The 27967-nt window shown below is 44.8% G+C and overlaps 1 protein-coding gene across 1 annotated transcript; it reads right to left on the bottom strand.

The window, feature by feature from the left end:
• Window positions 1-1240: 1240 nt before the first annotated feature.
• Window positions 1241-27967, bottom strand: LOC117895467 (serine/threonine-protein phosphatase 2B catalytic subunit 3). Its single transcript, XM_034803145.1, has 2 exons — window positions 27744-27967; window positions 1241-3965 (listed from the first exon to the last, which is right to left on the bottom strand). The coding sequence occupies exon 2, from the start codon at window positions 3740-3742 to the stop codon at window positions 1985-1987; it is 1758 nt and encodes a 585-aa protein (XP_034659036.1). The 5' UTR covers window positions 3743-3965; window positions 27744-27967; the 3' UTR covers window positions 1241-1984.

The following is a 27967-nucleotide window of genomic DNA, read 5'->3' as shown; positions in this document are numbered from 1 at the left end:
TTTGTTTATGTATAAATAGTTTACAATAAATACAAATTATAAAAAGGATAACAAGAAATGTATACACATATCAAAAAAAGGTGTATAGAATAATTACTAAGAAATATAACAAAATTCCCGTTTGCACACTATTTTCACGTTTCGTTTTTCACTTCCATTTCAGTTTTCCACTCTACACCAATTGTTTAACATGATCGATTGACTTTTAATAACTAAAATTCCATTAAGTATAAAAAGGATTCTCTGCACACGACAACAAAGCAGGCACAAAAGTCAGACAGAGAGAGAGAGAGAGAGAGCGAGAGAGGGGGGGACTGTGGCTGTGGATGGTGGATGAAATGAGATTCATGTGGAACAGGGAAGAAGAAATTCTTCAGATTCTTCTCTCTCTCTTTGCTCTCTCGCTGCGTTGCACCTGCAAATGTGGCGCGGTGCAGGCATCCATCGGGTTGTTACTCGTACAAATATAATCCAAATATAATCGTACTCGTATCATGTATATCATTAATATAGTATTCAGCTAATGACTACGACAAAGATGGCACGTATATAAAGACCACATACACAATCACCAGATGAGAGAGAGTGTGAGGCGACAATGGCGACGATAAAAACGCAAGGAACGATCCAACTTTAAGCGTGATCATTCTGCATTAGTGCTTTGTGTGTGTGTAGATGTGTTTTTGTGTAAGAGAGAGTCAGATTAAGAGAGAGTTATACATATAAATATACATATAGAGAGAGAGAGAGAGAGAGAGTGAAAGAGAGATGGAGATTCAGTCATTTCTTGTTCTTGTAATAAAACATTGTAGTAAAATATTGTTGCTGTTGTAATTTGTTTGCTGTTATTCTTTTGCTGTTTGTAGGAAGTAGTTTTCTCTGCTGAAGAAGCCTTCTCCTTGGCCACAATACACCCGCGCACACATCTACGTGTGCATTCATATAAGTATGTGTGTGTATGTATATAAGTCACACAAGACGCCGCCGTCGCCACACAACGAAAATAGTAGAATTCACTTTAGCTTTTTTTTGTTTTTTGTTTTTGTTGTTGTTTGTTTTGTTTTTAGTATTACTCGTAGTTCCAGCTTAGTATTTACGCTCTAGATGTAGATTCTCTGCTCCTTTTTCTCTGTTCTTCTTTACTTCTTTTTGCTTTTTTCACTTAACAAAGATCGGAGCGGGTGGGTGGGGGGGTGGGGGGATGCGGTTAAAGGGAGCGTCGCAACTGTTGTTCTTCTTCTGTTCATCAATTCGATTTACAATTAGGTGGAAAATATAATTTAAATTTAACTAATTCTCTTGGGGAGAGAGGCAATGCTGCTGTCGAAGAGAGTGAAAGAGAGAGCGAGCCTCGCTTAGCTTTTACATTTGCTCTTTTGATATAATGTTGCACAAAATGCACACACATGCATATGTATGCATGTCTGCCTGTATGCATGTAATATATTTATTGTATAATAATGCTATATTTCCTTTTCAACTGCACTCTATAATTAGCATCCACCTGGGAGGGGTGGGGGCGGGCTGGCCTTTCTTCTCCTTTCACGTTTCATCATCCTCTTCCATTCCCTTCTTCCAAACCCCAAAAAAAAATTGTCTCTCGTTTTATTGTTTTCTGCGTTGTTGCTGCTCTGTTGTTGTTTCCTCTTTTCTCTTGCAATTTTTGTATTTGTTTCAGTTTGTAGCTGCCGCTGTGTTCCACTCCACTTGTTTCTTGTGCAACTCTGCCATTTACCGTTATATCTGTATGCTGTGTGGGTTGTATCTGCGTGTGTGTGTGCGGCGCTAAGCCGCTCTCTTGAGATTGAGACTATTTTATTCCTATTTATTCGCGTTCTCCCTCCCAACCGTTTACTTAACTTTCGACTATTAACTGACTTCCGCTCCCCAAGATCCCAAAAATCCCAAGATCCAAACCTCCAAGCCTCCTTCCTGATCTGATGGCTGATCCGCAAACGCAACCGATCGTTCTGCCGACTTAGAATTATCCAGTGATTGAATTCGCATTTGCATTGGCAGCTGCTGCTGCCGCCGCCGACAGTGTCTTCTGGCCCTCTTCCGCCGGCGAGGGTGTGGCATCGCGACGCGGCGGCATCCGCTCGTTGACGGCATCGAGGCCCTTGGCCTCCGCGAACGAGGTAATCTTGTGGTTGGGCGAGAAGCCCTGCATGGCATTCTTGAGCGACTGCTTGCCACCAGAGAGGGCGCCAAGGGGCAGGGCGCCCGTCGGCGTCAGGCCCTTCAGCTGGAGCACACTCTCGGACTCCTCGCGCAGCACGGAGAAGACGCGCGCCATCTTGCCAATGGCACGGATCTTGTTGCGTATGACCTCCTTGCGCGCCGCCGCCTCGTCGTCAGAGAGCGGCTCCTCGCTCTCCTCGGTCATGAGCTCGTCGTCGGAGCAGATGTTCAGCACGTTCACCAGCATCTCGGTGACCTTCTCGCCCACGAAGGGCAGCGACCAGGTGAACACGTCCATGAAGTTGGGAAGCCAGTAGGGGTGCGGCGAGCAGTTGAACTGCCTGATGTTCATCACGTTGTTCTCGTACTTCAGCACAGCCGCCTTGTTGTTGTACACATCGAGATAGTTGGGCGCCGAGAAGATGGTGATCAGCGAGGGGAAACCGGTGGTCTGGCTCTTGCGGTACATGCGGTAGCCGGCGTCCTGCGCCTCGTGCGCCCGGATGATCGACAGCAGATTGTTGTTCTGCAGGAAGTCGCAGCAGGCGGCATAGCTGTAGAAGTACGAACAGCCGCGCACCGAGTTGTGCGTGTAGAAGTCCGAGTTCTTCTCGTTGCCAAAGTCCTCCAGCGGATCGGACCACAGCAGGTCGCACATGGGGCCAAAGGCGGGTGGCTCCTTGAAGCGGTCGAGCCGCCGTATATCCTCCAGCTCGTGTATCTCCGGCGACAGGCCGCCGTGCACGCACAGGAACTGCTGGTTCATGAGCGCCGCCAGCGGCAGGCAGTCGAACGCGTCCATGCACGCGTCGTAAACGCGCTCCGAGTACTTGATCTTGCACTCCTGCTTGAAGGTGAAGTACTCGGTCAGGTGCCGGCACTCGTGGTTGCCGCGCAGCAGGAACAGCGTCTGCGGATAGGTGATCTTCAGCGACCACAGATACAGCACGCACTCGATGCTGAAGTAGCCTCGGTCCACGTAGTCGCCCAGGAAGAGATACTTTGTGGTGGCCGGCGAGCCGCCGATCTCGAATAGCTTCATCAGGTCGTAGAACTGTCCATGAATATCCCCGCAGACCGTCACCGGCGCCTCGATGTCGATCATGGTCTTCTCCTGGCGCAGCAGCGTGGCCCCATCCTGGATGATGCGCAGCGCGGCGCTCTCCTCGATGCGCCCCTCCAGTATGAAATGCTGCTTAAGTACATCGTGCTGTGGCTTCCCGGTCCGCGGGTCGAACACGTCCGCGCAGGTGAGTTTGCGGCTTGGCGGAAACGGTACGCTATCGATCACCCGCTCCTTGGTCGATATTGTGCTCCGTTTTGTGGGGCTCTGTGGTGTTCCGCCGCCACCTGTCGATGCTGGCGATGTTGTGGAGGCTGCTGTGGCTGCGGCTGCGGCTGCTGCTGCTGCGGCTGCTGCTGCCGCCGTCCCCGTCGTCGCCGAGGCATTCTTGTTGTCATGTGTGTTGTTTGCGTTGTTCGCCTTTTGATTCTGTTGCTGCTGGGCCGACGCTGGCGACTGCGACTGGCTGCTGTTGCTCTGAGCCGCTGGCGAAGACATGTTGGACTCGGGTCACGGGTCACAGAGGCGCGCACCGCCGCTCCACCTCCGCCACAAGAACTACTGCTGCTGCTGCCCAAAAAGCACCTCCACCTGCTGCTGCTGCTGCTGCTGCGGCTGCTGCTCCTGTTCCGGATGCTTCTCCTACAGCTCTTACTGTGGGGCTGGCTGGTGGCCGAATGATGATCAGTCAGCAAGTGGCTTCTGGCTTCTAGCTTCTAGCCTGCAATGGGGAAAGAAAGACAAACGGACACCATTAGCATTTATATTTATATATATTTATATTTATGCTCCTCTACTGTGGATGGTGCATGTGCATGTACGTGGCATTAGCGGCCATTGCATGGCTTTTATTAATAATAAATTTGTGTGCCCCTCTGCCCCCCTGCCCCCCTGCCTGCCTGCCTGCTGCTGCTGCACGTACCGTCCGTCATGTGATGAATGTTGCACTCATTTTCAGCGCAGTGCAACAATTTTAGAAACTGAAGAAACCGAAAACAATGACAGCAATGTACACCGAATCGATGATGCTCATTCGCTGTTCATAAAGCTACCATAAGCGAAAGGACTCGCTTCACACGCTTAGCCCGAAACTTCACAAAGAGACTTAGCGAGTGCACATCAGCGAGTTCGCAAACAGAAGGACTCGAACACTCGTTACTTACTCCATTGGTTATTGGGAGTAGATTTCAACTAGATTTGTTCTCTCTCTCTCTAAGCGAGTGCCCCATGCAACACGCTTCACTTTCCATGTATTCCTATGATCTCGCTCAACGTGCGCCCCTTTGATTAATCGCAGTCGTTTCGCAATAAAATGATGAAACAGGAGAGCAGCATTCCTATTGCTGCCACTGACTGTCACTTCTGCTGAATGCACGAATGCAAATGTGTGCACAGAATTTAGAAAAATAATCAACACCGTCCGAACAAATATAGCGCGATGGCTAACAATCACGGCAGCGCGTTGTAGCGCTGACAGACAGACAAAGAGACAGACAGAAGCACAAGAGAGTGGGGTGGAGAGACTGGCAACAAAATAGAGATGGCTTCGGGCCTGGTTTGAACCACCAGACAGACAGATGTTCCATAATTGCTTCCTTCCTGCCTTCATTGAAACAACGGCAAAGTCATCCGATATCACATCATGTCATTTGCATAGCTAATTGGATGTCCCTAAATGTCCCTAAGTATAGATACAAATTGGCAATTGGCAATAAATGATGGGAAAGTCGGCAGCACGACTTTTTTCAAATATAATTTGATTTGTGGGTGGATAATTGTGCTGGGGACAAATGCAAATTAGACAAAAGTATAGGGCCAGGTGGTATTAATTCTACAATTCAATGAAAAAGTGCCCGTCATGGAAGGCACATTTGAATCACTTTAAAGTATGAAAAATGGAATATTTGGTGCAGTGTTGTAGCTCTGGCATGCGTGCTCTTCGTGCCGGTTCGTGTCCGGAGAGACACGACTTTAGTCCATCTCTAGCGATGGACAGACAGGACGTTGAGGTTCGCTTCCCTGCTGCTATTCTGCGCTTGACGCATTGACTGACAACTGTACACAACAGAAACAGAAAGAGAAACAGAAACAGAAAGAGAAACCGAAAGAGAAACAAATGCAATGCCAATAAAGAGTGGCGGCAGGCGATACTCCAGTCAGGCTCTTCCCCCGCACACACACACACACACACACCACCCCACCACTCCGCCATGCGACAGCAAAACATTTCGCAACAGTAAATTAAAGTCAGCTGTCGCTTGGCGTCTCACTCTCACGCAAATTCATCAACGAACGCGGATGGGGATGGGGATGGGGAGGGGAACGGGGAACGATGCGATTGAATGTGAATATGAATGGGAATGTGAATGGAAATGGGAACTCGAATGTAATTGTTAGATGGCTGGCCTGGCCTGGCCTGGCCTGGCCTGCTCGTGCGACAGTCCACAAGTCTATGGATTTTCCACTGCTAATGTGCTGGGTGGTGTGCTGGACGACTTAATAATGCATTTTTGAATCTAGCATGCAAATGATGGCTGCAAATGGTTGGGCCAAGTCATTTCTAAGCTTTCTGAACATTCATTAATTAAATATTACAAGTGGACAGAATGTGTAGATATTCAAATATTGAAATGTTCACCAACATATCGAATGTTAATCCCAAATGGGAGTTGTCCACAATTTTGTGTACGGGACGGGACGGGACGGGTCTCAAGCCGAAAAGTTTCTAATTTCGTTTCGATTTTAATTATTAAACAAGTTTGCGAGCGAGCCACAGAGGAGAAAACAACATTTTATCAGTGTCTGAATGGCCCGACTGGCCCCTGCTCGTGCCCTGCCTACACACGGCTAATTTTCATGCATATATTCGCATTTGTTTGCTCATTGTTCAGTCTTTATGGCTTTGGCGCATACTTTTGCGTTTACACGATCGCACAACGATACACATTAAGCACACATTCCCAGCATTCCGTTTGTACGTGTCGTCACCCAGCACAGCACAGGCACAGGCACAGGAACAGCTCTGCCCTGACCCATGCTACTCCACTCTAAAAATCCAAAAAACAAAACTTAACACTAAATACTGGGGACTGCTGTTGGTAGGAGGAGACAGACTCCCTGGCAGACTGGGGGAATACACTATGTTTGATCTGCGAATTCAACTTGGGCATTTTTTTAGCTGCAATAGAATTGATTTATTATTGGCTAGAGGGAACAATCTCCTCTGTCTCTTCTGGCATTGCAAATCTGCTATTGAGTAACCAATTTCACCATGCAGAGCGCTGCCATTTCAATTGTCACACAAAATGTGCGTTTTTCCTGCACAGACTCTGCGAGTGTTAGGGTACACAAATCAAGGAAAAGACTGGCCAGCCAGCACTGAACGAGGCTAATGAAATAAGACATTTTTGTTTACCTTTGGAGAGGCTGTGGGCTGTGGGCTGTGGGCTGTGCTGTGCTCTGTGCTGGCTGTGTGCTGCTGCCTGTTTTCGAACAGAACTTGGGGCCAAAATATGGTAATTAAAAAGCAATTATGCAAACGATATTCTCTTTGTGAAATATTTTCGGCATTATCAAAGGTAGCGAACGGAAAGGCCCGAGCGGAGGGAATTTTGCTGCACTTAGAACCGTTGTCGTCTGCTCGGAGGCTCGTCCCCAGTGTACACTCCGACATGCAGGCATGCCAGGCCATGCCAGGTTAATATCAGCTCACATGTCACACTAATTAGATGAGCAGCACTTGTTATTAAATCTCTCTCGAGTATAATAATGTGCAACGAAACGCAAACGACCAAACTGAAATGCTAATTGAATTGTGCCAGCAGCAACGGGCAATGGTGGCCAACAGTGCTGCCCAGCACCAGACCAGTGCCAGTGCTGCCCAATCCAGTCACAGAATTCTCAAAAACATATTCCTTGGCTTTGAGTCTCTTCCAAAAAGCGGATATATTTGTTGGCTAGCCACAACTACGGCAATTTCTCGTCACTCCCGACCGGTCCAATTAGCATGTGAGAATCCACTCGCTTACACTCTGGCCGGTTCTGTGGTTGGAGTGGCGGTGCGGTTCGGTTCGGTTCGGTTCGGGTTAGGATTAGAGGCATTTATAATATAGGATTCTGTAAACGGCGAGTAGCGACTGCCAAGTGCCTGACTGCTGACTGCCTGGTGGGGGTTGCGGTCACACTAATCGACCATTTGACGCATCAAATGGAACGAACGCAAGCGTTCTAATGGACAACAAGCATTGACAGTTGCAACAAATCTGCCCCATAGTTATTAACCTCAATTTTAATGCAAATAAAAACCACGTCTGACCACGTAAACAAACGCGCGAGTTACCACCTCAGCATCTATCCTCACCCTCGCCCCGCCGAAACCACCGCGGCTAGCATAAGTAGGCCCCAACGTCAACAACGTCGATGCTGCAACAAAGTTGGACCGGCAGAACTTACACAAACAAACATCAGACTCAGCAACCAAACATCCGTTCTAATTGAGGAATGGGGAGTAAGCAGATTCTCTGCCAGCCAAAAGAGCAAGGCCAGCAAATTGTAATTTAGTTGGAAACCAAGAAACGAAATATAGAATCAGAATTATTTTGAACCTCAACCACTCCGGGTGTTTTCATCTCCACAAAACCCACTTTCCTGCAACAAATCTCCCAAAGAACCTCAACCGATACACTTGTATCATAACTGGCGCAGTCGGACACTCTCGTTAAAGGACGGAAATCTGGAGGAACTAGGACACTAGAGGACCGAGACAGCGAGAGAGAATCACGCAGGAGATGCAGTGGAAAGTAGTGACAATAATAACCCTGTAAGGAGAGATATCGGGGAAATATGTACGTGTGAGTAGAGTGACGTGAAATGGAGAAGAAATAAAACATAAGAAACCCTCAAAGGGAGAACGAAAAGTGAAACAATACAATGGTGAGCGGTGAAATGGGCAATTAGTAGAAGAGAGATAGTATGGTACATTGGCCATGGCAGTGGATTCGAGTTATTCGGACCAAAACGAACAGAATAATGCAAATAAATGGTCAGAGGGGAGTGAGGAGAAAAGAGTGCAAAAGTGTCGTGGAAAAATTTTGAGCGGTTCGATCGTGCGGTTCGATCGTTGCGGTTCGATCGGCCGCGGTTCGACCGAGTGTGGGTCGAGCGGATGCGGTTCGACAGTGAGTCGAGCAGTTGCCGTCGGCTTGACGTCAGGCCGAGGGGCCGATACGATCATAGAATCGGGTGCATGAGTAATTGTGCCAATGATTCGGTTTGGTTCGACGGAAGCGAGGCCAAACACTCGGTTGGGTCGAGTCGAGCATCGAACGGTCGAAGATGACACACACACAGCATAGAGACAGGGCCGGCAAAAAAAAAAAGAATAAAACACCGAAAATGGTGAGGGGCAAGACCCCGCGAGGGAGGCGATGTAATTAAAAGAGATGTAATCCAAGTCGCTCACATGCGTAGGGCAAAGTACTGTAACGCACAGTGCGGACGCCTAGTGTAGGGGCGACAAGGACAAAAGTAAAGAGTCGAGTACAAGTTCCAAGTCACTCACATGCGTAGGGCAAAGTACTGTAATACACAGTGCGGACGCCTAGTGTAGGGGTGACAGGGGATGGAACAAGGAAATGCTACCAGGGAGACACGACTGTCCGCAATTGGTTACAGATACTGTAACGCACAGTACTGTGACTAGCTTCAGCGTGTAGGTAAAGACACAAAGTAAATGAAATAAAAGGGGAAGAGTCAATTGCTAGTTCCAAGTCACTCACATGCGTAGGGCGAAGTACTGTAATGCACAGTGCGGACGCCTAGTGTAGGGGTGACAGGAATATGGAACAAGGAAGCGCTACCAGGGAGACACGACTGTCCGCAATTGGTCGCAGATACTGTAACGCACAGTACGGTGACTAGCTTCAGCGTGTAGGTAGTAGGTAGGTAGGCCACAAAGTAAATAAAAAGACGCACATAAGGCGATCAAAGAACTAAGGCGACGAAGAAGAAACCATTTCACAGCACACCACGTAATTGAAAAAATTAGAATAAAAAATACTCACTTAATCAATTACAGACTCCATTTCACGGGCACAAGGACACACAAGGAAACTAAATCTAGTATAAACGCTTAAGGACACACGCACCACGCACACACCTATACATATACCTACTAATACATAAGTACATATAGAGATACACACGTAACATCATACACACAAACACTATAAATACGTAGAATAAGAAAAGAGAATATTCAAAATAGATTATATGTCAAGGGAAAGCAGCAGCCAAAGGGTTATTCCGGTAGACACGGAAGCTTTAGTAGCTAGTGACGAGAATCAAGCACAATTAGAGATGAGTCAACCCAACAACGCAAGTGTGCTCGAAGCGGTTCGAGTCATAGAGCTGGTGGAGATTATACCAAAGTATGAAGGAAGTGTAGAGAAGTTAGATGGGTTTATATCAGCGGTAGAGCAGATATTAGGCCTCATAAAAGGTGAGGAAAGGTCAGCGGTAGGAACTATAGCCCTTAGGGCTATAAGAAGCAAGGTAATAGGAGCGGCAGATAGGGCATTGGAGTTGAATGAGGTAGATTTGAATTGGGACAACATTAAAAAGGCATTGCTGTCTCATTTTAGAGATAAGAGATCCGAGCAGGATTTAATCATGGAACTCACACACACAAAAAGGAAAAAATTGGAGTTAGAGCCACTATATCAAAAGGTGTTGGAGTTAAGAAAGGCACTCGTCAGCTTGGGTAAGGCCAAAGAGCCCAACCCGTTGCTAAGGAGGGAAAAAACCAAATGGTATGAAGACATGACACTAAACGCCTTCCTCTCGGCTATAAAAGGGCCGATAGGGCTAACAATTAGGAATATCCATGTAGACGACATTTCAAGGGCATACGAAATAGCCTGTAGAGAGAGAAATGTCTATACTCTGGATGGGCCGGAACAGGGGGCAAAAAAAGTACCTGACAACAGAGAACCAGGCTAAAGAAACTAAAGAACCTTTGGCGCAAGAGCTCGACAGGAAAGAAACTCAGACGCCAGGGGCGCACCGGGAAACGCCAGGCTGGCCACAGTACCAATGGGGAGTCAACGATCAATCATCGTTCGGTATGCCGTTCCCAATGAATAATGGAAGTGGTTGGCCAGGTTTTGGGTTCGTCTACCCAATGGGTGGAAACCCCTTCAGGGGAGCTCCCTTTATGCAGAACGAACAAGCAGGGTACACTAGGGGCCCAGGTCGGAACCAGCAGTATAGGAACCCTAGATGGGGCTACGACCAACAGAACAATGGAAGGCGTTGGGGACAGAACAATCGCCAAGAGCAATTAGCGATCCAGTCACCACAAGACGCAGGGAGAAGCGGACAGTCAAGGATGTCTAGAATGACAAATAACACAGGGCAGTCATATAACTCCAACAATTCCAGACAGTCGTACGCAGCACAGCAGACACCTAGTACCTCAACTAGAGTTAGCGGACAACCCGCAGTTGGTCAGCTACACAATATTCAGGAAGAGGACGGAAATTTTCTCCAGGCAGCCTCGAACAAAGCACAGGATACCTAGGAGAAAGGAAGAATCAGTCGACCCTGCCTTATATAGTGGTTAGGTTGGCAGCAAACAAAAATATTAAAATGCTTATAGACACAGGATCCACATTTTCTTTCATAAGACCAGAATTAATACCAGCAGAACACATTAGAAGATTAAAAGAGCCAATAAAGATAAAAACAATCGTACGATCCCACGAAGTACAGAAAGAGACAGTCCTAGCCATGTTCAGAGAACTAGGAGGGGTAGGAGAGATGAGACTGCTCCTCTTTAAGTTTCATCAGTTTTTCGATGGACTGGTAGGAATAGACATATTACAACAAATAGGAGCAGTAATTGATGTAGACAAGCGACAACTGCGTACAGCGGCGGTAGAAACACAGATATGGCTGACGCAATACAGAGCAACGGAGGTATATACGGTAGAAGCGGGCACAAAAAGGGTTATACAGGTGCCGGTACAGTTACAAGATGGGGAATTCATAATTAACAAAACGAAAGTAAAACCTAATATGGAAATATCAGAGGGCCTGTATAAGGCAACAGCAGGATTGAGTCTGGTCGAGATAACCAACTATTCGGAAGAGGACCAGGATCTGTTCCTGGAGGAACCACTAGTAGTTTCAGAACTAAAAGCTGGAGACCATATAGAAGTAAATAACATAGAAAACAGAAAAGAGAGGGGGAAGAAAGGAATTCCGTTTCATAAGATAAGAACAGATCATTTAAACGAGGAAGAAATCACAGAACTAAAAAGACTATGTAAAAAATACCCATCGGCATTTTATATGGAAGGAGAGGACTTATCGTTCACAAACATTGTCAAACACCAGGTGAGGACAAAGGACGATATCCCGGTGTACTCAAGGCCATATAGATACGCATTCACAGAAAGGCAGGAGGTGAAAAGACAAATAGAAAACTTGCTGAAACAAAAGATTTAGTCAGGGCACTTCAAAACAAATTAGATCTGGTAAAAGGAAGAATGGAAACGATATCTCCCAGGAAGAGAAGTAGGAGGGGATTGATTAACGGATTAGGTTCAGTAGTAAAAGCAATCACAGGAAATCTAGACGCAGAAGACGCAGATAAATTAGAACAAGAGATCAGAAGAGTACAGGAAGAGGAGAAAAGGTTAAATGAAGAAATAGGTACACGCCAGAACATGGACAATAGGTTCATTATAATGTTTAGAAATTTAACGCAACATATTAACGAAGAACAGGTTAGGGTGAACTTTTTTTATTAGCAGCTATAAAAACGGAATAAGTAAAACATTCGTAGAAGAGGACAAAAGAATTTATAGAATAGAATACATCGACAGAATTTCGATCACGATAGACATGATAGCAATGAACCTCAACGAGGTAACGGAGAGCCTATTATTAGCAAGGGTAGGAATAATCCCCAAATTCATATTAAATAAAGAAGAATCACGTAGAATTACACAGAATTTAGAAGACCAAAGTGTGCAAATACTATCAGAAGAACACATGTACGAATTTTTTAGAGCTGAAAGCCATAATGAATGGTACGGACATAATATTTTCACTAAGCCTACCAATTTTTAAGAAAGAAATGTATTTACTGAAAAGAATACTACCATTACCTATAAATAAGACAGAATTTGTAATAGCACCTAATTTTGTAGCTTATAATAACAACAAAATGTATTATTATAAGGACAAGTGTCAACAAATAAGGGAACTTTATACATGTAAAAACGACAAAAGCGTAAAGAGAATCAACGAAGGTTGTCTGAGAAATCTGGTGAACGGAGAGGCAACGGAGTGCGAGACAAAAGATATAGGACTTCGCAGGGAAATCTTCGAACCGGAGAAAGGATATATAGCAATTTTCAACGGCGAGAAGTAGTTAACAACATCCAATACGAGGCAGTAGAGCAGCTAGAGGTGGGACACATGAAGCTCGAGATTCCACAGGTAGCGTTCTTGAGGAAAAACAGGACAACCCAAGAATTGGGGGTCCACGAACTCAGGATGGAGGACATCAAGACTAACTTGGAAATCGGAAGAATGCGAGCCGGAATGACGATACAGACTACAACAACGTATGCAGCTCTCGGAGTACTACTGGTGGGTGCGATATGCACCGTATACCTTTCAAGGAAGACGACCATTTACGCAACAACTACTTCAAACCCCACGTCCACATCACCGCCCACCTTCGTACCAACCATCCCTCCGTTATGGTCGGTAGCTCAGACTGAGGGGGGAGGAGTTACCACCTCAGCATCTATCCTCACCCTCGCCCCGCCGAAACCACCGCGGCTAGCATAAGTAGGCCCCAACGTCAACAACGTCGATGCTGCAACAAAGTTGGACCGGCAGAACTTACACAAACAAACATCAGACTCAGCAACCAAACATCCGTTCTAATTGAGGAATGGGGAGTAAGCAGATTCTCTGCCAGCCAAAAGAGCAAGGCCAGCAAATTGTAATTTAGTTGGAAACCAAGAAACGAAATATAGAATCAGAATTATTTTGAACCTCAACCACTCCGGGTGTTTTCATCTCCACAAAACCCACTTTCCTGCAACAAATCTCCCAAAGAACCTCAACCGATACACTTGTATCATAACTCGCGCACACCAATGAAAAGAATAGACAGGCACAGACACACACACACACACACACACACACACAAATGTGTTTCCAATTGCAATTGCAATTTGTGCTAATGTGTGCCCGAGTACTCGTCGCACATGCCCACCACTCCAGGGAGGCTCATTTATATTGATGAGCGTTCGGTTCGGTTCAGAATTTTAATACAAGTGACTTGCTTAATTGATTGGAATAGTATTTATTGTATTCATGTATGCATGTACATGTGTGTGGGTGCATACATTCGCTTAGCTGTCTGTCCGCTGTTTCCCATATCGAACATTTTATTGTTCTGTCACTTGAATTATCTGGTACAATTCGTTACCGAGTCACATCTGGTTATAGCTGAAAATGGCTCACACCCAGAGCGCAACTGTACTTTGTCGTCGCTCAGTGCTAAGTTGGTACTCCTTTTCGTTTTATTCTTGATGAAACACAACTGTACTTTGCCGCCATCTTGTATTCTGTAACAATAGCTCTCACTCTCACTCTCTCTCTCTCCCCTTTTGCAGTAGTTCAAAGAAGCACAACTGTACCATTCGATAGTCTGAGCATCCTTTTCATTAATTAGATGCCTGTTGCTCAAGTCAAGGGCTAACCCAAGTGTAAAGAGTGTAGATCGGACATGTACAGCACACTCCATTCAATCGATTCTCCAAAGACATGTGTACAAGCCCGCCATCAATTGGGTTCCTATTCATTTGGCTATTCATTTAATAGCCTCACTTGGCCTCACTTATCGACGGACACGGGTACTGTACAGGTGTCAGTCTTAGAGCCGGCTAAAAACATTTCCTCCAACTCGTTTCTTTTCTTTGTGCACGATTATATGCAATTTAATCTCTATTAAGATAATTTCTCCAGACCTTCTATTATCGAGTGATAATATCTAGTGGTAAAAACAACGATTAAATATGTATTGCAGCCCAAAGAGCAACGAAAACAACTCTTGACAGTTCTCAATCGTTTAGCTAGTTCAGGTACGAGGGGCTGACGGGGGGTTCCAATAGTTTGAATGTGCATTTTAGCTCTTGTTGTTTTTCTATTTTTCATTGTTATTTTGTTTCTGTAATTTCTTGGTGTTTTCTTTTTCTATTTCTATTTCTATTTTGTTGTTGTTTTGTTGTTTTCTTCCAATAGCTTTGACACGGTTGCGGTTAGGCGAGGTTTATGGTTTACGGTTTACGGGTTCTGTTCTGTTCTGTTCATACCATGCGGCTCCCATGTGTGCACACATATTTTAAAATTTAAATTGTATTCCAGCTAAATCCATAAATATTTTGTTCCGTGTTCCCGGGCCCGGGCCTGTGCCTGGGGGCCCCCACCAAGTGAAGCAAAAATATTCAATGTTTATCCAACAATTGTAGCAGCACATGGCACATGGCACATGCATTTTCTTGCATTTCTTTTTATTGTTCAGGCTCCAATTGTGTTTGTATCCAGAGAAAAACAAGCACAGCCAGAGCACAGGTCTTATGTATCGATCGATGTGTGCATGTTTGTGGCGTTTTGTGGTCGAGGCGGCAGACTTGCAACTTAATTAAAAAAATATCTGCAAATATTTATTCTTAAATGCAAAAGCAAATCAAAAGAACAAAGAGAGAGATAGAGAGAGAGAGAGAGGTGACACACACACACACACACACACACGCACACAACCAGATGGCCTCTTTAATTAAAGTGCGCAACGTTTATTTGTCTTTAAAGTATTTGCGAAATGTGGCAAAACTAATTAAAAAGTGTGTCGAATGTCGGGAGTGCCAATGGCAAGGCAAGTGTAACAAAAGAACCAAGAACATTGAACATTCAATAACAATGCGCCAGCCAGGCAGCCAGGCAGGCAGGCAGGCAGCCTAGCCCTAGCCCTAGCCTTAGTCTCCCACTCTCCTAGCAGCTGTTTTTGTTTGTTTGTTCGCCTTGTTTACTTTGCTGTGCCTGTTCTGCTCTGGCTTTGGCTTTGGCTTTGGCTCTGTTTCTGTCTCTATATTCTATTCTGTTCTGTCGCTCAGTAACTGCTAAAAAGCACACAGACCGAAGCTTTGGCCACCCTTCACAGTTCGAATTGGATTTGGGTGCATTTTTGGGCAAATATTTGCTGCTGCGCACCCTCCTACCCGCCGCTTGTGCCGCGTTTACATTATGTAAAATAGAAGCAACAGGAGCAACAATATTTTGATTCAATTTGCATGACACATGGCACAAACAGAAGCAACAGCAGCAGCAACATCAACGGTACATTGACACGCGGCACGACACGACTAGACACGACACGGCACGGGCACACATGCACGCGGACCAAAGCTAGTGGCTGGCTGGATGGCACGCGGCTAGGGCTTGGGCTTGGGCTATCCTCGTGACAGTCAGCAGCATCAGAGTTCTGTAGCATTACCATACCCGAATGTAACACACGGGCGGACTCGCTTTCTCCTGTCTCCTGTCATCAACAGGCAAGGCAACAGCAATTCTCTACTCAGTTTTTTTTTTCTTTCTTTCTTTTGCTTCTCATGTGTGTGTGTGTGTGTGTTGTATTTACTTTGCATTTGCATAATTCCGCTTTCATACGTACAAAATGGCTTAACAATTGTTCTTATTCATGTTTTTATGTAAGCATTTTTTTTTTATACGTTTTTTTGCAGCAGCTATTGTGTGTGTGTGTGCGGGTCTTTGTTCTGCACTTTAGGGCTGGGCTAAAACCAAGTACACGCACACGCACACACACACGTGGGGTAGGGCAGGGCAGGGCAGGACCAGGGATTGCTGAATCGGTTTGCAAATGCTAAATTATTCAGCAAAACTGGCAGCTTTTGTCGGCCGCCTGGATGCTACCGCGTCAGAGCGTCGCGTCAGAGTGTTACGAGCGAAGGCTAATTTAAACAAGAAAGATTATTATACAGTGGCTCCCAGCTTAAATGAACCAAAACCTTTTTCAAACTTCAAAGTCGTATAACTTCTTAACCGTCTAACTCACCGCTGAAAATGAAATGTATACCGATAGATAAACATTTAATCTTCAACAAAACCAACTTCATTTATTTTTAAACAATTTTTTAAAACACTTTTCACAATTAAAACCAAAGTAAGTGCCTAATTTCATCTCTCAGCTTATTTGAACCAAAATCCCCAACCCATATTTTTTTGTTTCCAGATTACTTTTCACCTAAAAACTCATATGTTTTAAGTTCCTCCTATTGTTTATAGCAATTATCAGCAATTTTGGAATCGATTCGACCAATTTTACTGTGACTTTTAGCGTAATTGTTCCCCACCCCCATTTTTAGGACCATTTTCACGTTTTTTAATGTTCTGGTCCAACTTTAGCCAACAATTCTTAGTGGAATTATAAGTTAGGATGTAGAGCAAACGGAATCATTAAGTTTAGGCACTTTAAAATGGTCGAGTTCCGAGAAAATCCCGATTTATTTCGATTTTTGGATACGGTCATTTACGGTTAAAATCCAAAATTATTTTTTTGGCCGAGATTTTGGAGTAATTGACTGATGCTATTTTCTGTATCGATAGATAACAGATACATGTCCACGTTTTCATAAAAAAATCCGAAATCCCAACAGCAGGGGGTTCCCGTACGGGCCGTACAATGTCCATTTCCTCCCACTTGCATGGCTGTTCGGTCGTCTGGCGTTCAGATTTGTCATTACAAGGTCCAAATGTGTTAAAAATGGTCCAAAAGGCTCAAGATGGACTCTTTAATTGCATTTAACTCTGATTTGACACATTTGTGCTGAAAAAAACATATACAGGACTTTTAATAACTTTTAATAACGAACCTGAACGCTGCAGCCATGCAAGTGGGAGGAAATGGACATTGTACGGCCCGTACGGGAACCCCCTGCTGTTGGGATTTCGGATTTTTTTATGAAAACGTGGACATGTATCTGTTATCTATCGATACAGAAAATAGCATCAGTCAATTACTCCAAAATCTCGGCCAAAAAAATAATTTTGGATTTTAACCGTAAATGACCGTATCCAAAAATCGAAATAAATCGGGATTTTCTCGGAACTCGACCATTTTAAAGTGCCTAAACTTAATGATTCCGTTTGCTCTACATCCTAACTTATAATTCCACTAAGAATTGTTGGCTAAAGTTGGACCAGAACATTAAAAAACGTGAAAATGGTCCTAAAAATGGGGGTGGGGAACAATTACGCTAAAAGTCACAGTAAAATTGGTCGAATCGATTCCAAAATTGCTGATAATTGCTATAAACAATAGGAGGAACTTAAAACATATGAGTTTTTAGGTGAAAAGTAATCTGGAAACAAAAAAATATGGGTTGGGGATTTTGGTTCAAATAAGCTGAGAGATGAAATTAGGCACTTACTTTGGTTTTAATTGTGAAAAGTGTTTTAAAAAATTGTTTAAAAATAAATGAAGTTGGTTTTGTTGAAGATTAAATGTTTATCTATCGGTATACATTTCATTTTCAGCGGTGAGTTAGACGGTTCAGAAGTTATACGACTTTGAAGTTTGAAAAAGGTTTTGGTTCATTTAAGCTGGGAGCCACTGTAAATGTTTTGTAGGTTGGTCTCTACTGCCAGAATACAATATTCAACATTTACAGTTGCCCCCACCCACCTATAGGGAGTTTTCGTCTTCTTTGCATCACCATTTGTGTCTCTGAATCTATACGAATTTTCAGTTATAATCGAAACCACCCCCCTCCCACCGTAATTTGGTAGGCTGGTTCCAGGTTCATGGTCTGGCCCCTGTACTGCATCCAGCGCTTGTGGATTGTGGCCCAGGGGGGGTGCGGTGCGTGCCGTTGCGTGTCGAGGAGTATTCACTTTTTTTTGCTGCTGCCTGCTACTGTTTCGGAGTGCTCGTCGCTCGTCGTTTTCTTGCCAATTAATTATAATAATTAAGTTCGAAATGCGTTGCGACTAAGCAACAGTAAAAGCAACAACAACAATGTACCATCAATAAAGCAAAAGCAACAGCAGCAACAACAACAACAACAGGTACGAAAGCCACACAGCCACTACGAGAAAGTGTTGCCGGGGGGGGGGTGGATGGAGTAGGAGTTAGAAATAGAGGGAACAAAAAAATACGGGCTCCTCTACACGCACACGCATTTAACGGGCCTGAAGCCAATTTGCCGGGCGGGCAATCCTTTTGACGTTTCTTTATGGATGGACAAAACAGCAACAGCAAAATGCTGATAGAAATGTTTGCACAGAAAACAAAAACAAGAACAGCAAAAACCGAAACCGTAACCGAATCCCCACCCCTCAATAAGCGCCAGGCCACGCCTCCAGCCTCTTTGCCCTGCAACGGTGTGTACACACTCGCATGAACACATCAATATTCATGCAATTGCTTTTCGCGTTACGCATTCCACGACGACAACGACGACGACGACGACGACGACAACGATGATGATGTCCGTTTTTGCTGCCCGCCACAGTCTGAACATACAGAAAAGGCTACCGACCAAAGGATACCCGCTGCTCAGACAAAACCATAAGCCGCAAGAAAAATTTAGCATTTTGTGGTGATATTTTTGTTGTTGTCGGCATTCTTCGAAGGGGCACATGAGGTGTGGTTTGGCTTCTATGCACAAATATTTACATATTTAAATACCCATAACTCTCTTTGTACCTTTCAATCACACCTGCAGGAATACCCTCCACGAGTAACGGGTATGAACAACACCGCGCGAATATCCCCACATGCACACACATGTCCCCCACAAAGAGTCACCCCCACACACACCACAACACACCACGGGACACATGGACAGGCGGACGCGCAGCGAGCACAATTTTATTTTCACATAAACAAAAATGGAAAACAGAAACAACACCTAAAAACCGTAGCAAAAACATATTTGCTCGAAATTTGAGGAGAGAATTTTTTGTTGTGTGTGCCCGTACCCGGCCCGTGCCGCCCCTCCGTCTGTCCATCCACCCACTCACTCTCCCACAGTGTCTATCCTTTTCGTTTTTTGTTGTTTTTTTTTGTTTTTGTGGCCGCCTTTCCGTCTGTCACCGTCGCACGCCATTTGGCCAATTTTTACCGTTAGGGTGCAAACAAAGTGTACAGTTACCCAGAGAGCCGCCACACAGAGACAAGCACAAACACGCACAGGACGGGAGGATGGGGGACACACATTTGTTGCTATTTCCTCACCTACCACCCACTGGTGTATGCATACATACGTGTGTGTGTGTGTGTGTGCATAAGTGAATTTTTAACTTAATTTATCGTTTCTAAAAAGCACCAGACACCCATCCCATCCCACCAACCCAAGAATAAAGAGACACACAGAGAAACAGAGAAGGGGGGGTAACAAAAAAAAACAAAAACAATAAAAAAGAGGAAACAACAGAGAGACGAACGACCAAATCAACGCCTCGCACTTTTCTGGTGCCCGTTTGAGTGACAGCTCGGACGCGAACCTAACCGAACCGAACCCCGCCGTCGACTCAGCCCCTTCGGTATCCATCTTCTCTTCCTACTTGCACGCCTGTCGCTGTCTGCTCCAATAACTCAAGTACTTTTCTTTCGCTTTCAGCGATTTTTCATCTTCTCTGGTCCACCCTCCACTTGTTCCTCTGCGACTGAGTATCTCTCACAGTCATCTGTATGCCTCTGTCTCTGTCTGTCTGTCTCTTTCTGTGTATAAGTATTGTTTTGGTGCATAAAAATTGTCGCACAGAAAAATTATTTTTGGCAAATTGTTGTACTATTCCACTTGCTCTGTGTTACTGCTGCTCTGGGAGTAGGGTTGGGCGGTGGGGGGTGGGGGTTGGTCCGAGATGTCGACCTAATTTTAGTTTGCGTTTCATAGTTTTAATTTCGCTGCTGCCACTTATCGTAGAGAGCACAAGGCTATACCATAGTGTATTGTGTGCGAGAGTCGCCGCCAGGAAGAGTTCAGAGTCGAGGCGATCTGAGACCGATCTGAGAGACAAACAGTGAACAAAATCTACATATAATAACAGATATGAAAATGCATTGCAACATTTCTAGAACATGTAATATAACTGCTCAGATTTGAAACAGCAATTGCAATTTGCAATTATCGTAACCTTCAATTAGAAAAGAAATTAAAGCAGAAAGATGGAGAGAACCAAAATCGAAAGAGCGCATGCAATTTTATTTTATAAATAAATTCTTTTACGTCTGAAGTGCGCCACGTTTGCGTATGCACTGCTTGACAGCTCATCGGAGCGCACTGCTTGCTAGCTGTCACTTGCCGCTAATCATATACATATGTGTGTATGTACATACATATGCATGTTTATGTTCTGAATGAATGCTTTTATGTATATACATATGTACATACACCGAAAGGTAACGTACGGGTTAAGCCCGGTGCAAACAGCTGATGTGCGTGTCATGAACGCATTCAAGCAGAAAAATACACACACACACACACACACACAAATGAACATGGATATTAAAGCTAATCGAATTTACAGGCGAAATAATCCGACCTCCGGGTAGGAATCAGAGCAAAGAAAAAGTGTTAAAGTGGCGAAAAAGCGAGTCTTGTAAAATGCTCGGCATAGGTGTCAACGACAGCAACAAATTACTGACATATAAGCCGTTTTAAAAGCATTAACTTTAACGAGTAACAGTAAACTGCAGCATCACGTACACCAGCGAACACGCACGCCAAAACAGAGCAGAAAAGAGAGCAAGAGCGAGAGTGGGACAAAAGATAGAAGGACATGTCATTGACAAAGCTGTAGCAGCAGCGGCCAGCAGGCAACAAGAGAGAATGCCAGAGAACAGAGAGAGAATTCCAGTGGCAAAGGCGGAATGTAAAAAGAGAACGACAGTGGAGCAAAACATGGCAGGGGAGTAAGCTGTGTGTGCCATATATGTAAATGGCCAAGGCAAGGCATCATCATTATTATCACGATCATGATCATCATCCTTATCCTTATCCTCTTCGCCTTACTTTAGAGGAGTAAATGTACCAATCATGAAATATTCTCCCTATACATTCCACACCACGCACCCGCGTTGCTGCCTGTCCTGCCCTGCCCCTGTCCATGCCATTGTCCCTACACACTGGCGGTCATAAAAATTGCAACACAGCTTTGCCAACATAATTTTGTTTCTTTTTTGTTGGCCAGCAGGCCGCCAGTCCTCTCTGCTCTGGATAAGTTTATGCAAAGCAGTTAGGAAAAAAAGCAGAAAAGGAAAACGAAATACGAAAAACGAAAAAAAACCCACCAAGCAACCGCCTTTGTTGCTACTAACGGCATTGTTTGCATGCTGAGTGCACTTAAACAATCAAAGCAAGCGGATGGGCGATGGGCGATGGGGGCGGGTAAATGAAAAAGTAGCTGTGCCACTCGATAGTCGCCAACGAGCGGACAGGACAGGAGAGGAGAGTGCACAAAATCAAGCGGCATGACCAGAAAACAAAAACCAAAAACACACACACGCACACCCACACTCACACAAAAACTTTCCGTCATACTACAGCATAAAATACTTTTGCCAACAACTTTGAAGGCTGCAAAGCAACAAAAAAACAAAACAAAACAAAATATAATAAAAACAAAAAACAACAACAAAAAGGTTAAGTAGCACAAAAGCAAAAACTTACACACAAACAGAAGCAACAATGGAGGGGAGTTTTTCTTTTTCGCACGAAAGGAAGAAAATGCAAAAGCAACACACAAAAACATATCCCAAATGAAATGACCCCAACGCAGCACTGGACTAAGCTCAATGAATACCCTTAATACGTAATGGAGTCTAATCTCAAAAATATACCCAACAATTTCTCAGAAGTGTATCAAAAATGTCTCGCATTTGAGGACGCAATGAATAGCAACAGCCATGGAACAGCTTTCTGGGAAAAAATGACTCCTTTTCCTGGTCATCGATTGCAGCAAACGTGATTCGAGAGAATTCATTAGCTAGCTGTACGTGCATATGGTGGGATACATACACACATACATACATACATACATTAATTTACCACTTTTTTACGAGTAAAACTCCTTTTCAGGTCGTAAAACCGAAAAGCAAACCAAACCAACCCAAACCAAAGCAGAGCAGACCACGAACCAAAGAACGTCTAAAGAGATTTCGTTTGTTCATTCACGTCGTTGCGGTTTTTTTTATGACCGCCAGTGTGCCAGTATGCGTAAAGTAACTGTAACGAAGCTCAAGAGTATGTCAAAGAGCGAGAGAAAGAGACACGCACAACAACCGAGTCAGAGGGAAGCCAGTGGGCGAGCGAGTGGGACAACGAGAGATTAGATAGAGATGGGAGCGAGGAGGCAGGAGCAGCTGTTTAAAGCGCGAAGCTGAAAGCGAAAGGGCGAAACAAAAGCAAGCGCGCACCATCAGCCAACAGAGAAGAAACAGAAGAGTAGGAAAGGTGGAATACAAGGGATATATGTATGTACATATATATGTATGTGTCTGCACAGGGAAGGCCAGAAGCCAGGATGGGGATTGAGGGAAAAGTCGCTTTTGAATATTTAATATTTATAACTTGAGCAACGAACCGAGAGATGATTTATATCCCCTCCGGAAGCTAATCTCGAGTTTGGTCTAACTCGAACATACACACAGAGAGAGAGAGAGAGAGAGAGAGAGACGGAGAGAGAGTGAGAGAGGCAGACAAGGATGTGGAAGAGGTAGCGGTGAAGAAGAACGAACAGTGAGCGTGCGAGGGGGGAATGGAGCTTTTCGTGGCGCAGGCCATAACGCGGTTGAGGTTATGTGCGGCTGAGCATATAACGCTAAAATATGACACACAAAGCGCTGGGGATACGCTTCTCCATCGTATCCATCTCACCTCTCCTGTGTGTGTGTGTGTGTGTGTGTCTGTGTACATACATATTTTAAAGCATGTTGCATCAAAAATCCAAATAAGTATGCTTTATCGATTCCAGGGCACACACACACAACCACATTCAACGCTTCTCGAGCGAAAACTCCAATAAGACCAAAAACCAAGTAAGATTTTCTGGCTCGGGCTCGGGCTCGGACTACGGCTACGGCAATGACAACGGCTCCAGGCACCAAGGGTCCCCCCCTCAGTGGCGCACTTAACTTTGCGTTGCTGGGTTCGCATGAAGCTGGGAGCTCTGCAGGCGGATTTTCCCGGTCTTGTTCAATCCTTGTTCCCCTGCATCTTCTCGGGTCTGACTCGAGTCAACCCTGACCGCTGACGAGGGAACACGCACAAGGCGCACACACACAAGCAGCGACCCCTACGCACAGAACAGAACAGGCATCAGGACCCGTTAGTCGGTCATTACGACGACAAGACAACACTGTCGATGTTGTCGACGTGCTGTAGTTTGCGTGTGCCTTGCCTCGTCTCGCTCGCCGTGTGTCCTGTTGCTGACACAAGAGCAACAGCAACAGCAACAGCAACAGAAACAGAAACAACGTACCTCCATCAGAATGAAAGGAAAGAAGGGGAAATACAGGAAGGAAGTGTGCCATAGTCGATATTCAGACTATGGGGATACCCAGCTCTCGGTCTCAATTTCTGTCTCACAATGTTGTGGTGTGCCACAAGTGGAAAATAGATCCAACAATCTCTATTAAAGAAATATTACGCATGTCTGGAATGTGGTAAATAATATTAACAAATACAAATATCTAAGATCTATTACAGGAATATTTGCACACGAGTGTACGAGTGTAGAATCCTTTTGAAGATCGTATTACGCACATACACATAGCCTTATGCTGAGTGTGGTGCGGCAGGGGTTGGCTTGGCTGTCAATGCCAGAAACAGGCACCCAAAAACACAGTCAGAACAAGCAGTCGAGCGCGTTTTATTTCCTTTTATGTAAGTTTATTTTTGTTTTACTTTTTTGCTCCTACTTTTACTTCTCTTCCTTTTTCTCCATCATCAGCATCGCCTTCACCCACGTTTTATCTCTGGGCGAAAACGTCAACTGCAGCAGCGGCAGCAGCAGTAGCAGCAGCAACACCAGGCGGAGGAGAAGGAAAAGGAATACGTAAGCTACAATAGGAAGGACAGGGGCACATCACAGTCATGCCACAACCACATCACATACCCATGCCGCCGCACCACATTCGCACACAGTGTGGGGGAAGCAGGCACAAAAAAGATGCTGATGTCATTGACAAACGGGAACGGAATTAGGTGGCGGCCGGCCGCATTTTGAGTTAATACAAATTAAACTCACAGTGAGCTTTGCTCGCTGAAAACCCACTCGGGGGAGAGCTTTCCCTAATGAGCAAGTTGCAGGCATGGGTCGCTCCGTTCCCGTTGAATATTTACAAATTTCACAGTTATTCCCTTCTCATATTGTACGAGGCAGTGGCGTAGCGATTTTGAGGGGAGGTACAACTTTTCTCAAAAAACTTCTCTCGCTAATTGCAAAAGGAGAGACAGCACGACAGAGAGATAGAGAGAGAGAGAGAGCGAGTACAGAATCAAGGCTCGAGATTGTTTCGAGCTTATTGGAACCACGGTGCGGTGACGAGGCGGCTAGCCAGAGTGGGAGAGGCATGGGTTTTAAAAGGAAGCAAAGGCTGAGGCAGAGCAACAGCAACAGCAGCAGCAGCAGCAACATCAGCAGCAGTGGGAGCCAAGAGCATGCTTTCTCCTTTTCCTTTGTGTGCGTTATGTACGCAACATACATACATGCATACACATTCGTACATGTGTGTCTGTGTGTGTTGAGCTTAGGCTTTATGGGCGATGGTTGGGTGTTCGGGTGGGTGGGGGCTCAGGCGATTTGTTGCGTGCGGTGTTTCTATGCGCGTACGCTGCTGCTTCTTTTTGCGAGCTTTTTCCTTTTGGCCTGCGCATACATACATATCTCGCTCTCTGTGGGTGTATGTGTGTGTGTGTGTGCGTGCACTACACTAAAAGTCAATTGACCCGAAACTGTTTTTACATACACACACACAAACCTATGTACATACATATGTACAGAAGTATTTACTTAATATATATGTACATACGTATGTATGTATGAATATGTTTATAACTGTACATAGACCAGGGGCAACAATTGCAGCCAACACAAATTTTGGTATTTCTTTAGCTTTTTGTTGGTGTGTGCGTGTGTGTGTGTGTGTGTGGGAGCGAGTGAGATGAGATTCGAGTCTTACTGGTAAAACAACAAAAATTCTGTCTTTATTTTGTTTATTTATTTTTTTTTTTTTTTTTGTCTGTACATTTGTTGTTGCTCTCGCTCTATTATTAGCGCAATTTGTGTAAATCTCTTTTACGGCTGCGTATGTGTGTGGTGTGGTGTGCTTGATTCCATTCCGCCAATTATTTTGTTTAACATTTTCCTTACTTTTAGTGCTCATTGCTGTGTTGCTTATAATTTGATTTTTTCTCTTTGCCTCGCACGCGTTCTGTTCTCTCTGTTAAAGTCTCCCTCCTCCGCACCCCTCTTTTTGACTCATTTGACTCGACGCAGCTTCTTTGCGGTTGGGGCTACCTGTAATTCTCGAATGAGCGCAAATGGCTAATTGAACAAAATATGCACACATGCTCCACCTGCTAATGCCTGTCACTTACCCCCTTGCCAGCCCAACAACTCCACTACACTCAATTAGAGACACAATTCGCATGCATTCAACTGTTAAACTGCATGCCCACCTTGTGCAGATTATCACTCAATTACACACACACACACACGAACATATGAGTACGGTTAATTTAATTGAGAGATTTGTGTGATGCCGATCTTATTGAGTGGAATGGAAATGAGAAGAAGAGAGGAAGAGAGAGAGAGCAAAGTTCTCTAAATACAGTCGTACTCTCACTCACACTTGCACTGGACATTATCACTTAAAATATGCATGGCAGCAGTGCATCCAATTAGATGGTTCGAAGGGGGTGCTGCAGGCACAGGTGGAGGTGTAGGCGGGATTTTGGAATGCATGCAAATGCTTAATCGGTATCACAATTATTAATGAATGGGCTGCAATTACTGCAATTCCATTTGGATGGATGGTTCACTGACGCTTCGATAGGTGTGAGTGTGGGGGGCGTGTGTGGGAGCCGGTTCAGCTGACAGACAATGACTGTCCCGTTATGTTTGAATATTTGATTTGAAGAATTAGAATTCGAATTAGAGCAACGCCTGCAATGCCATTTCCGAATGAGAGTGCGATGCATGTGTGTCTTTGTGTCTGTGTGTGTGTGGACCTTGGAATGAATCTCGAGGGAAACCTTGAGGGGAGATACCCCTGGAGTTTTGGCACGGAGTCGTCAAGCAGCCTCCGCCTCCGAAGGACGAAGATACAGAGAGAGATAAAGAGAGAGAGAGAGAGCATAAATGTGACAAAAACAATTTTCAAAAACTCTCCGAGGAACACGGTGCGACGCTGGCAGCGACTGCGCAGCGCTGGCGTTGGCGGCAGCAGCAGAAACAAAAAAAAAAGGGAACCGTTATATGCTTTTCCCGAATCCACTGCCCCGCGCTCTCTCACACACTCCAAAGCATGAACATTTTTTGTTGCTTTTGCTTTTTGGGTGTCCTGCCTGCCGCTGGCACACACACACACACACACATATACCGTAATTTACGTACGGCTCTCTCTCAGTGAAAATATCTTGTCTACACACACAAGCGACACACACTTGCAAGTTTTCTTCTTGTTGAATTTTCTTATTTTCCTTTTTGGCAGCAGCCGCCTTTTTAGCACTTGATTTTCGCATTGTTTTGGGGCACACATACAAAAAAATATCAAGATGGTGGGTGGGGAGGAGAGGTCCGAAGATGACTAATAAGTATGAAAAAATGTACATAGCGGAATGTACACACGCAGGTATGCACACACACTCACCCACACACTCGTAATCGAACACGCTATGTACGTGTATGTATGTATTTATAATGTTCTTTTTTACCGTTGCGTTGCACTCGCGGAACCAGAAAACCGAAAACCATTAATCTCTGTCCGAACTATTCAAATTGGAACATTTTCTTTGATGAACAATAACGAAAAAAAAACTATGTACATTTCCATACACTTGCAGCGTGAATTGGAGGCCTAGGTAGGTCGTTCTTATTTACATGCCACAACAGTATGTATGCATATTTATTCTTATATACACATACATGTGTGTTTGTGTGAGATTCCAACTCGTGTTTGTTTTCTAGCTTTTTTTTTTGTTAAGCTACTCCACTCCGCGCTCCGGCTTTTCTTTACTTTGCTCCACTTCTCTCCTTTTGAGTGACACCTTCAACAAGCCACTCTCCCCCCTTTCTGAGTGTGTGTGCGTATTGCACAATTTATTTTTGGGAAAAAACAGTATAACACGACAAAAAAAAACAGTGAAACCAAGCGGCTTGGCAAATTTACCTCTTAATTCTTGGTATATCTCAATATTCTACTTTCGGTTTCACTCAAACGGTCTGCAGATAATGCAGAAACAGAGCGCTGTTGCAGAGATAATGCACACAAATGCTGATGCTGCTCACGCAGAGTCGCACGCACGATATGGAGAACAGACAGCCGTAAACAAACGCGCAGCGCCTAGCTGTTGTATTAACTATTAAATTAAGCGCACGACCTTTTTTCTCTCT

Source organism: Drosophila subobscura, chromosome A, assembly GCF_008121235.1.
Source record: "Drosophila subobscura isolate 14011-0131.10 chromosome A, UCBerk_Dsub_1.0, whole genome shotgun sequence".
NCBI classification, from domain to species: domain Eukaryota; kingdom Metazoa; phylum Arthropoda; class Insecta; order Diptera; family Drosophilidae; genus Drosophila; species Drosophila subobscura.
This window is presented reverse-complemented; position numbering and strand designations above follow the sequence as displayed.

What these genes read in the sequence shown, in the direction of transcription:
- LOC117895467 (XM_034803145.1), bottom strand. Translation starts at nt 3,742, where the DNA reads ATGTCTTCGCCAGCGGCTCAGAGCAACAGCAGCCAGTCGCAGTCGCCA.